The sequence below is a fragment of the Ptychodera flava genome, chromosome 15, assembly GCF_041260155.1.
Source record: "Ptychodera flava strain L36383 chromosome 15, AS_Pfla_20210202, whole genome shotgun sequence".
NCBI lineage: Eukaryota > Metazoa > Hemichordata > Enteropneusta > Ptychoderidae > Ptychodera > Ptychodera flava.
In genome coordinates, this window is record NC_091942.1 from 39508267 (window position 1) to 39520741 (window position 12475).

At 36.6% G+C, this 12475-nt stretch overlaps 2 protein-coding genes across 3 annotated transcripts in view; both read right to left on the minus strand.

The window, feature by feature from the left end:
- LOC139152165 (serine/threonine-protein phosphatase PP1-alpha-like) overlaps positions 1-12475 on the minus strand; it is a 118945-nt gene that overhangs the window by 91559 nt on the left and 14911 nt on the right. For both annotated transcript variants that reach the window (XM_070725286.1, XM_070725285.1), the window contains exon 3: positions 10839-10946. In XM_070725286.1, coding sequence (XP_070581387.1) covers positions 10839-10946 — 108 coding nt within the window. The remainder of the gene's footprint in view (positions 1-10838; positions 10947-12475) is intronic.
- Positions 4126-8994, minus strand: LOC139152164 (E3 SUMO-protein ligase KIAA1586-like). Its single transcript, XM_070725284.1, has 9 exons — positions 8624-8994; positions 7947-8225; positions 7225-7432; positions 6382-6567; positions 6128-6267; positions 5490-5711; positions 5122-5398; positions 4647-4892; positions 4126-4533 (listed from the first exon to the last, which is right to left on the minus strand). Exons 1-9 carry the CDS (start codon positions 8860-8862, stop codon positions 4219-4221), a joined length of 2112 nt encoding a protein of 703 aa, XP_070581385.1. The 5' UTR covers positions 8863-8994; the 3' UTR covers positions 4126-4218.

The following is a 12475-nucleotide window of genomic DNA, read 5'->3' on the forward strand; positions in this document are numbered from 1 at the left end:
ATTTCTGTGATTAAAAATACTGCGATACAGATGGGGCTTAAAAGCCAAAAATGAGTTCCATGGTGGTAAAAACATAAAACCAATGTAAGCTGCCATACTAATTACAAAAGGTCATTAATTGACAGGATGCTGCCAAATATTTTTGCATCCTCTCCACAGGGGAAGAAAAAGTAGCGTCAATGATGACACTGTGCTCCTCAGTGCATTTAGCAGTAGGGATGCAAGGAGAGAGGTTTGGGGAATGTTGCTGAGAAAGATGCAAAGAAACGGTTGAAATGTGAAACTGTAATAAAACCTATTATTTTTTTTGGAGTGAGCGTCTAGCTTGGTAAACATGCCATCTTGTACATGAAGGCAAAAAATACGGCTAGTTTTTCAATCGGGTTCGAACCCACAACATACGGCATCAGTCGCCTAGCGGAGAGGCCACAGAGAGAACCGCTCGGCTAAATCTCCACTCCCAACATAATTTTCACATGTCCACCAAACTTGGAATTTGCATAGATGTACATAGATCATCCAAATTGATTTATCTGCAAGACTTTGTATGTTCCTTGCTACAAAATTCTGACCCAATTGAATTATAACAGGAAAACATGTACGCATGATTGGACAGTGTGGACTGTGTATTGCATGCAGTACATCAGCCGTGATGATGGATTGCAAGACGACCACACTGCATCAAAGAACTGTAGTTTAAAACGAAAATATAATTCTAAACAAGTCATTGACAATGACATAGTAATAGGAGTATTAGTCTTGATGGGGCAGGGAAATGTGGTCATTAAGAAGTATCACTTGATTGATATGTTGAGATCTATGGGCACATGGGTCTATGTCGTTGTTCCCAATTTGAAACACATGAGGCATGTCTAAGTTATGGTCCTAATTGGGAAAAAAGATCAGACCTGTAGCTGTATTGGCCAGCCAAGAAATACATATGCACATAATAAATGAGGTACAAGGTTCAGGAGAAGAAGATTTTTAAAGACTAAATCACGGTTTATGCCAAATCCAATATGGCGGCCAAACCACGAGACCGATCAAAACGTCTTTTGCAAATTGAAAGACATTGAACTTAAAATTGTATATGCAAAATTTCAGTTGAATCAGTTTTTTGGTTTGGGAGAAGAAGATTTTTAAAGATTAAATCACGATTTTTGCAAAATCCAATAATTACTTGTAGTAATAAAGAAAGCAGTCAGACAGTTTGGAGTGAACTCTTATTTGAAATATCACAGTCAAAATTAATAAAATCAATAAGGTAAACCAATACACAAAAAAACCTCCCTCCCCACCCAAGGGGACTTTTTTCTTCAACCTGTGTCCTATCCTAATACTGACAGATTATCACCAGAACCATATTTCATAAAGTTTGATGCAGTACTTTGGACATTCACCATAAAAACAAAAATCCATTATGTAAATGCAAACTAGCAATTAATTTATATATATAAATGATACCACTAAGTGTCATTGATTTGTATTTACAACACTATGAGATCAAAATCTGTACCAAGTTTCATCAACTTTAACGCAGTATTTGTGGATATATCACTCTAATTAGGAAAGTTCATTACATATGCAATTACAAATTAATTAACTTGACACTGATAAATGTCTTTTTCACTGTTAAAGCAATGTGAGCTTAACATCTGTACCAAGTTTCATGAAATTTGATGCAGTATTTCTTGACATATCAGACTAATTACAAAATTCAATTAAAGCTGCAAGCAGCGTTGGCGGGGCCCAAGCGGTTGCCATGGTTTAAAGTTCTTATGCTGATCATGCTATGTCCAAAGTCAAATATTGCGGCAAATCAAATGTCTTTTGCAATGGGTGTTTTAGTTCTGGAGAAGAAGATTTTGAAGATCAAATTGGTATTTTTGGAAAATCCAATATGGCGGCCAAATCACGTGACGATCCAAAGGTCTTTTGCAAACTTGAAAGAGATCACTCTAAGGACAACATAAGAAAAATCTCAGCTCAATCGTTTTTTTAGTTCTGGAGAAGAAGATTTTTGAAGATTAAATTGGTATTTTTTGGAAAATCCAATATGGCGGCCAAATCACGTGACCAATCTAAATGTCTTTTGCAAACTTGAAAGAGATCACTCTAAGGATGACATGAGTAAAATTTCAGCTCAATCGGTGTGTTAGTTCTGGAGAAGAAGATTTTTGAAGATTAAATTGGTATTTTTGGAAAATCCAATATGGCGGCCAAATCACGTGACCGATCCAAATGTCTTTTGCAAACTTGAAAGAGATTACTGTCAGGATGACATGAGTAAAATTTCAGTTCAATCGGTGTGTTAGTTCTGGAGAAGAAGATTTTTAAAGATTAAATTGCTATTTTTCGAAAATCCAATATGGCGGCCAAAGTCACTTGACCGCATTGGTATCTACCGGTATTAGCCTTGCAAGTTTTAGAAGTTTGCGGTGAGCGGTGTTTGAGTTCTAGGTCGACAAAAAAAGAGTGGAAGAAGAAGAAGAAGAAGAAGAATATTGAACTCCTACAAGCGATTTAGCGGCCGATATAGCTCCGCTGTGTTTATGTAGAGAATAACTATTTTAGACACATGTTGATGAAGAAGGTGGAAATTTTTGAAAGCTCGATGCAGTGGCCAGAAAAAAGTGGCTATATAGCTGCAAAAATACACAATTGAAGATGTCATCATACTTTGAATATATCACATCGGATCATCCCAATGACCATGTCAACCAAAGCTATCTGATGAGTAGTTTTTTGAGAATAAAATTTCCTGACCAAAAATTGGCAACAATTGCCCCCAAAAACAAAAATTGCAGATTTCATCATAATTTCAAAAGATCAAATTTAGTTCATCAATAGAAACCCGTATACCAAATTTCAAAGCTGTTCGACCAGTACTTTTTGAGAAACACATTTTTTGACCAAAAATGGAAAAAATTGCCCCAAAAATTCAAAATTGCAGATTTCGTCATAACTTCAATAAATATCATTTAGTTCACCAAAGAAACCTGTAGACCAAATTTCAAAGCTATCAGAAGAGTAGTTTTGGAAATACACATTTTTTGACCAAAAATGGCAAAAATTGCCCCAAAAATACAAAACTGCAGATTTCATCATAATTTCAATAAATATCATTAAGGTGATCTGTAGGAACCAGTATACTAAATTTCAAAGCTATCAGATAAGTAGTTTTGGAAATACACATTTTTTGACCAAAAATGGCAAAAATTGCCCCAAAAATACAAAATTGCAGATTTCATCATAATTTCAATAAATATCATTAAGTTCATCTGTAGAAACCTGTATACCAAGTTTCAAAGCTATCAGACCAGTACTTTCTGAGAAATACATTTTTTGACCAAAAATGGCAAAAATTGCTTTAAAAATGCAAATTTGCATATTTCTGCACAATTTGAACAAATCTCAAATAGATCATCCCTAGGGACATATGTACCAAATATCAAAGCTATCTGACCGGTAGTTTTGAAGAAGAAGATTTTTAAAGATTTTTTTACCAAAAATGGCAAAAATTGCCTTAAAAATACAAATATGCAAATGTCAACACAATGTGAACAAATCTGACTGAAGTCACCCAAAGTAAACTGCATATCAAATTTCAAAGCAATCGGACAAGCGGTTTCAGAGAAGAAAATTTTTTACCAAAAACACCAAAAAATGCCCCAAAAATTCAAATATGCAAATTTCACCACAATTTCAACAAACTTAGGTGAGGTCACCAGTGTGCCCTCTGAGAAAAGGCAAAAAAAATTTTTTTGAGTCATATTAAAGAAAGCATGATTTGTTGTGAGTCACGGATTTGCGTCGCGCTCCAGCGCGACGCGGCGCTTCACGAAGTGAAGCGCGGGGGGAGAGGTGTGAGAGGGAGGTGTCCCCTCTCACAAGGGGGGTCTGGGGGGTCTCCCCCAGGAAAATTTTCATTTCTAGATGGCTGGAGATGCATTCTGATGATATTTGAGTGTGAAATTATCCAAGATTATAAAAATATTTTTGATCAAATTTTTGGTGTGATTTTGAAAAAATTTCCACCTCCAGCCTACCAAACTGTGTACTGTAATTAATGCTATATGGTCAAGAACACTATATATTAAATACAAAGCATGAGTCATGATGGAATAACTTTGAATAAATCATTTATTTCAACGCATGGTTAATGCAATTCAAGATATGTAGTACAGGTACTACATATATGACCAATAGTCATCATCATCAATCACTGTCCGAACTGGAATCACTTGCAACTGGAACATCATCTTTCTCCATGTATCTCCTGCTCTTGGTCCGCCACGAAGTAAACGCATCCTCATATGGAAAATCCTCCAATGAACCACACAGGATTTTGCAACGCAATAGTTTGTCAAGAGTGTCGCTGGTAAGTTGGTTCCTTTTCTTTGTCTTTGTGTCATTCTGCATGCTGAACAGCTGCTCAGCAGGAACACTGCTGTCCTGAAACACCAGGTAGATTTCTGCCAAAACACATAAATTTGGGTATTGGTGTTGAAGACCAGTCAGACTTATGCATACCTGAAATGTTAAGCAAATAAGGAAGTTAGTTGAGTGGTAAATACATACTGGTATACATATTGAATTGGATCATAATGTCATTAAGAATTAAAAAAATTGCAATTTTCACATACTTGTTCAACATTGAAATTGGACAGTTCCTGTAGCTCACTGTACTTAAAGGCATCCCATTCAGTCATAAGGTCATTGATATCACCAGGGAGTTTGCTCTTGTACTTGCCATGCAGCTGCTTAATACTGTCTTCGCCATACTTCAGTAGATTTCCATTTGGTATTTTGTCTGGATGGAATATTCCAAAAGCCTTCATGGTATCCTTTTCTGTGAACCTGGAGTCCAAGTTCTCTGTAACTCTCTTAACCTAAAATGACAGAATTTATACATCTGAGAGAATTTTGAGTGTGTACCTTGGGTATTATCTATTTACATGATGATGAAATTAATTCCAAGAGCATAGTTACAACTTGTGATACTCCAGTAAAACTCTTTTGAGTATGATGAGTATGATATTTTGAGGTTAAAGTCTGTACACTTCTAAAAACTGCACTAATTTTGAATTACTGTAAAATACTTCGGAAACAATTACTAACTAGATCTTGTACATCTCCAATGAAAGACTCCTCATCTGTACTTGTTTTATGAAGACCTTCATACTTATTTCTCTCCAGATCTTCTTTGAGTTGCAGTACTTGTGGACCCCAGCTGATTTTGCTGGGCTCCTCAAGATACATGTCTGACAGCTTGTTCCTGAGACCGGTGACCTTTGGTAGAACTTGACATGGATGTAGCTTGGTTGTTTGAAGACCACGGTTCAGTGAGTCCAGCTCTCCCAACAGATCTCCCAAGAAGAACAGAGACAGAAGAAACCTGGTGTAAAAATTGTCAAAATGATTTAAAAATAGGAATAAAACTTTTTTTCAAATTATTAAAAGTTTCAATATTTTTAAATTGTTCGTACCTCCTTTCACATAGTTGTTTGTATATTCCTGCAGCTGTTGGATCAGCATCCTTAGATGCCTCCTCACCAAAATACACCACCAAGGCTTCATATCCATTTATCACTGCAGTCACAGCCTTTCCTCTTGCCAGCCACCTGATTTCATGGATTCTCTTGATCTTAACAAATTTCATGTTCAAAACTTCATACACAGCTTTCAATTTCCATTGCCTGGTTGATGACCTCGAAAAATAGAGTACAGAAAGATAAAATAACATAAAAGATTTTCATTTGTTGTCAGTGATGTTCCCGGTGTACACACCAGTCTGAAGTCTTACTTGATATCAAGTGGCATTTAGCCAAGAAAATTTGCAATGTTCACTAGGATGGTGCTACATTCATACAGAAAAGTAATTATGGAGTAATTTCTCTTTTCAAAATGGTTTGGGCTTCACTGAAATAATAGCAATTAAATAGGGATATAAGATGAATGTGATTGACAAATGCAATGCTCTGCATTCTACAATGTTACAAGTCACCAAAATAATGTAGAATTACAGTTTGCATTCCATAAAATAGATATGGGTTGTACCCTTTGGTAAATGTGGACGTGAATGTGATAGAAAATGAATTGATACAATGATAGTGGATAAAGTTACCTTGCAAAATAAGCATATATAGCTTTTAATGTTCCTTCCAATTTAGTGAAGTATTTGACGCCAGTGTATGCATGAGAGACTGCCAGTGCTTCTCTGTGTGTGCAACAATGCTGCTCCATGCAAATTTCAGAGTCTGTTGCCTGCAACAAAAAGGGGACCGTCACCCATTGTTCATCGTTTTATCTCAGATGTTTACCAGGTACAAACCATCTGCCTGTTTTTGCTTGCCTGATGTAAAATGGAAAAGTAATTACCTTGAATAGAGAAATGACTCCATTCTTCTTTCCCTGCATGACTTCAGCACCATCAGCAGTGAACATAGCAAGTTTACTCAGTTGAATGCCAGTGGATACCAAGTATGACTTCAAAGTGGTGTATATACCATGAGCATCACATGATTGCAGCTCCAGAAGCTTCAGAAACTCAACTCGGATCTCACGCTATAGAAAGTAGACAATGAATGGCACACTTTTACTAAATTTATATACTTAAAGTAAAGTGAAGCATTATTTTACAAGTGGACATTCTGAAAACCTTTTACACATATTCCTTTTTTCCACATATTTCTTGTCTTCATCATAGCTATAACTATTGGTGTTCTTTTCAGTATTATGTTGTGTAGCAACAACTGTTTCTTGCTCTTTATGAAACACAAAGTATTCAGCTGGACAATACAGCCTATAGGCTCATAATATACATTATGAATATTGATCTTTAAAAGTACACACCTGAAGACACCTTTTAATCATACAGTTTCTACAACAGGCTACGCCAATAAGCTGAATATCCAGGCATATCTCTAAGCATACTTTAATTGCAGGAACAAAAACAATGAAATATTATCAATAGTTGCAGTTACTGTTACTTAACAGATCAAAATTACTTACTCATGTGACATCTCCATTTTCAAACAAAAAGGTGAGGCCTTGATCAAAGCTCTGAACTTAATTTGACCGAATCTTTCAGATTTTGGTGCAAACTTGTTTTAATTTTTTTTTTTTTGAGTTTGTGTGTTTCAAAGACAAAATTATATCTTGTAGGAGGGCATCAAGCAAAATTTTAGTAACTTTAACATTGTGATTCAAGTCTCTACTTACACCTTCTCTGTACTTAATGTGCACTGCCAAGTTTTTCAACACACTAACATCTGTAGATTCATCAGCAATCAGACAGTAGAATGGAGCTTTCTTGATTCTGCTAAGCTGTTGTTTTGCTATAACATCATTTATAGCCTCTAAAAATTCCCATCCATAGTTTTTGGATCGATGGCTTTTCCCTATATTACAGCCTTGAAGCTCAACTAATCTAGGGTTATAGATATCAAAAGTATTGTCAGTATGACTGTCATGGGCAAAAACTGTACAATATTGAACAACATTATACAGGGCTACAAGAGCAAGACTTGTCTCTACATTCAAACGCTTTTTTGGCAGGTATCGCAAGCTGGTAGATACATACAATATCTCTCTTCGACAAATGATCACTGATGGCATCGGTGACATGGGGCCTTAGTTAGTGACCACTACCTATCTGACTTACAGATTGATATATGGCGGGTGCCACATGTGGGGCAGGATGCGCTTACTATTTTCGAAACACCTGACTCACTTCTTGGTCTTTTGGCCAGAGGTCCATATATCTTTCTTTCATGAATTTGACTTTGTTTTTGTACCGTCTATTTACTGTCTGTTCTGTGCTGTTTTGTGTCTATGTTTACAACTATTGTCTTACAAATTTTGACCTAGTGTTATTGGATTATTGATTGGTATGATTGCGATTATTATACAGGGCTACAAATTTATTCAAATTTTAAACAAACCTGTGTAGGGTCATTGCTTTTCGGGTAATAGGCACACCCTCTTTCACCAGCCACAGTACATTCCGAATCAGCTTTATAGTTTGCTCCTTAGAACTTCTCAGTCGTGATTTTTCAAACACACTCATGTCTGCAGATTTCAACTTGAGCAGAGCCACTGCATGGTCACTTGAAGGATTATTCCGTTCAACATGTCTTTCAAGATATTCTTTGCGCCAACCAGTGAGTGGTCTTGTTTTGCCTGTAGCATATTCATTTGGCATTCCTGCTTCCTTACAAACCCTAAAGTAAAAGCAAATTGAATGTGAATGAACATTTATAAAAAAATAAACAATTTGTATCATGCTTTTTGATTAATTAGATAAATGGAAGAATAGCATAGAAAATTGAAAGTTTTTTTAAAAATTAACAATTGAGAGATGGAGAATACATATCGTAATATTTCCCTTTATAATTAATTGTATACACATCATTAAATGAAATTTATATCACAAAATTTACTTTTAAGTCCTAGAGTTTTCACAGAGTGAGTGAAACTATTTTCAGTATATGGCCGCAAACTTAAAAATAAAAAATAAAAATATAAACAAAATTAAATATTATAAATAAATGAAAATGAAATTAAAAAATACTTAAGTACTTAAAGAATTAAAGTAATAATTTTTCATTATATAACTTACTGGCAAATCACAATGTCTTTCTCTTTGTCATGTTGAAAGTGCCCTAAATGCTGCTCCTGCTTCCACCTCTCCAAAAAATTTCTTCTTTTTGCCACTTCTGCATCGGAAACTACCGTTTCGGCCACATTGTTGCGACTTTGTAGTGCTTCTGTCACACTACGATTAACTGGATTAGTAAATAAAGTAATTTTTCTCTGATGGTCGTCTGCTACCTTTCGAAATTTCGCGCGAGAAGCCATATTATCTAGTCTGCTATATTATCTGGGAAAGCGCCATCTATCGCCATGTGGTATTTCTCGCTTCCTCATACTCTCGCGCGAGTAAACGAGAGGACAATCAAAACAACAATGGCCGCGCCCTGTCCCCTTGATCGTAACAGCGAGGCAAGCCATTATCGGCGCGTACTGTCGATGTGGAGACCAATAGAAACGATGAATTCTCATATTTTTTCGATCAGAAACCATGGGGAAACATGCTCTCTTTGTAAACGATGAATCAACTGAACATTCTTTTACATGGACAGGCTTTCTACGGCTGCGTCAGTGACGCGTCAAATTACTTGTAATTTCAATGCGTCAGGAAGGTTAGTTCTGCGTCATGACGCGTCAAATTGGCTTAGCGGGCACACTGGAGGTCACCCCAAGTGAACTGCATATAAAATTTCAAAGCAATTGGAATTGCGTTTCAGAGGAGAAGGCAATTGTTGACGGACGACGACGACGGAAAATCAACCTATTTGATAAGCTCCGCGTCACTGACAGCGGAGCTAATAAAACCAATAGGGGCCCAGCCGGTAGGCTTGGGCCCCTAATAATTGACATGATACTGCAACATGCCGTTAAACAAATTGATGTGCATATGTATGACATAGGGCAATGTCCTTGTGCCAACTTTGAATGATACAGTACTGGTGGAAATATGAAACTTAAAATCGGGTCCGTTTATAAAACTATTTTACATAGTTTGTTACTGACCCTGAAATGAGTAAGTAGGTCAATAGAGAGTTGAATGGTCATGCAATGCAGACGTCGGAGGAAACGCAACATCGACCGTAAACTGATTCTTCAGCCCTCTGCTATCATGAATTATGGGCAAAACACTGAATTCACATTGGGTGCGTCACCAGTTTAGCCCAGGCAAACAAAGACGGCACACGGGGTATGTTAACAATCTTATCAATGTTATTTCCGACGTGCTTTGGTTGTCTACATGTGGTTAGAAACCTTGGTCAAAGTATGTAATGTGACTATGATGTTGGAAATCAGGGCCCATAAAAATAATAGGTTGTTTCCTTTGTTGCGTTTTCTTGAACTTGCCTCGTTTCCTTCATCATTATGATGAGAGGCTTTTTATCACTTAGTAAAGGGGGTCTCAAGAGTGAATTTCTCGGCAATTTATATCATGCAATATAACCTCACACACACCATACAGCCTGTACTGTTTACACGCTATAGTCGATGTCATCAGTTGCTGATGGAACGAAAATCTGTTACCCATCTAAAAGAACTAAATAAGGTAGATTTTCTTTAAAAGTCTGAAGTTTATTTGAAAAAAATGCAGCATGTTACAAATAAGAATAAAACATGAGTTATAATGAACATTGCATGACATGCACTATAGACAAAACAAAATAATTAGTCTATGTTCTGTACGGATGAAAAGTTTGTATTCTTAATTCTACATCGGCCATTCAAGATATTTGCAATATAACAAAAGGCACTAGCGTTTCAAACTTGCACTATTCAACACATGGCTCTGTCCGTCATTTGATTGGGGAGGTGGTTCTGAGAAATTCACGTCTACGATGATGAACCGTAGGTGGCGCTCACACTTACTGTTCACAAGCAACACACTATGTTGAAGTACATGCAATATCGTTTTTGCTCAGAGTACACGTTCCTTGTTCGCCTGAAGATTATAACTCATCCGCGGTACATAATGTCCGATAACAATGTTTACCTGAATTAATTATGATAAAATACCGTCGAAAACCGTGTGAAGTAGTCAACTTACTTCTGTCCGGTAGGGTATATCAGGACACGACAGCTGGACTCTTGACGCTGGACAACGGACGCTGCCAAACATCAACCTAGTATAACTAGATAAGTTCCATGTCACTGACATCAGTGATAAATATATTGTTGGACACACAAGCACAGACCCTACAAATTCCTGATTGCAAAGGGGAAATACAAAATTAGACTGAACAACTTACCTGTTGATACTGGCACATTCATGATTTCCTCGCAGAAGAAAAAAATTGTTAGGATACTTTATTTTGTACGCCAATACAAGGCAGATTGTCTCCAGACTTCGCTTCCCTCTGCAAGAAATACATAAGCTATGGTTATTCTGACAAATATGTTTTACCGTAAGTTCAGCTATAACACGTACAAGTCATGGATCACATGCCCCCTAATACCTACTTGATCAATTGTTTTTTTGGGTTGTTGATCCCTTCTGCTGATTACTTAGTTGCAAGTGCTTGAACAAGTGACCAAGTTGGGGATATAGCTCCGTTGTAATATTTAAAACAAGACATCATTGATGTCACAGTCCCCACTTGTTAATGGGAACTTTGATTACAAGTCCTCAGAGAGGATAGAGTCCTCTTCATTAATTAGGTCTGTGATAAAAATACTTTGATGCAGATGGCGCTCAATGGCCAAGAATGAGTTCTAGTGTGTATAGTAAAGAATTTATTTCTTTAACCTGAGTGGACAGTTTCTGCTGGTGGATATTTACTTGTCCCCGAGTCTGTCTGATAGCTCAGTAAAAAGTTTCGTGCTTTTCCGATTACTATATGTGTGTTTGTACTGTGTCTGTGTGTCGTCTGCTCCATGCACACTGTGTTGCTCGGTCGCGCACAGGATTGTAACATCTAAGTCGGTTGCTGTGACCAACTCTTTTGGGTTGGAAACGGTAGCCGACTGGTTTTGTGTGAGGCCTAGCAGCTAGGCGATGTTGCTGTGAGTGTGTGGGGGTTCGAATCCCGTTTGGGTTATAGTGTGTATAGTAAAGAATTTATTTATTTTCTTATTTTATTTCTATGTTGATAAAAACATAAAATCAATGTAGGCTGCCATCCTAATTACAAAAGGTCATTAAATGAGTCAACTAGGAATTAATCAACAGGATGTTGCTAAACATTTTTGCATACTATCCTAACAATAACAGATTATCACCAGTACCATATTTCATAAAGTCTGATGCAGTATTTAGAACACTATGAGATCAACATCTGTATCAAGTTTCATCAAATTTGACGCAGTATTTGTGGATATATCACTCTAATTACGAAAGTTCATTACATATGCAATTATAAATTAATTAACTTGACACTGATAAATGTCTTTTTCACTGTTAAAGCAATGTGAGCTCAACATCTGTACCAAGTTTCATGAAATTTGATGCAGTATTTCTTGACATATCAGCCTAATTACAAAACCTCCATAATAGACATGATACTGCTACATGCCGTGAAACAAATTGACGAGCATATGTATGAAATAGGTCAATGTCCTTGTACCAACTTTGAGTGATGGTGGAAATATGTCTGAGTTATGGCTCTGTACATGAGAAAATTGTAACAAAATCACCGCCACGCAGCCATATTGATCTTACTGTCTAAAAAATACCGCAATTATACGGTGTCGCTCACATTTGATCAGAATTGGTACATACCAGTATAGGTACCAAAGATCAACAATAAATGTTGTTTCTATCTGTTCAGTGCAGGAAAATTCTACGTTGATGTTATGACGATGATTTCTGCACAGTACAACCAGAAAAAAATACAAGAAATATTTAAACCAGAAAAACAAGTTGACAAAAGGTGGACACGCTGCTACA

Excerpts from the sequence above, each read along its gene's own strand:
- LOC139152164 (XM_070725284.1), bottom strand. The coding sequence starts at position 8,862 with ATGGCTTCTCGCGCGAAATTTCGAAAGGTAGCAGACGACCATCAGAGA. Across the intron at positions 7,433-7,946 it reads AAAGCAATGACCCTACACAG|ATTAGTTGAGCTTCAAGGCT; the intron begins GTTTGTTTAAAA and ends CTATAACCCTAG. Across the intron at positions 4,534-4,646 it reads CCAATTTCAATGTTGAACAA|GTATGCATAAGTCTGACTGG; the intron begins GTATGTGAAAAT and ends TTAACATTTCAG.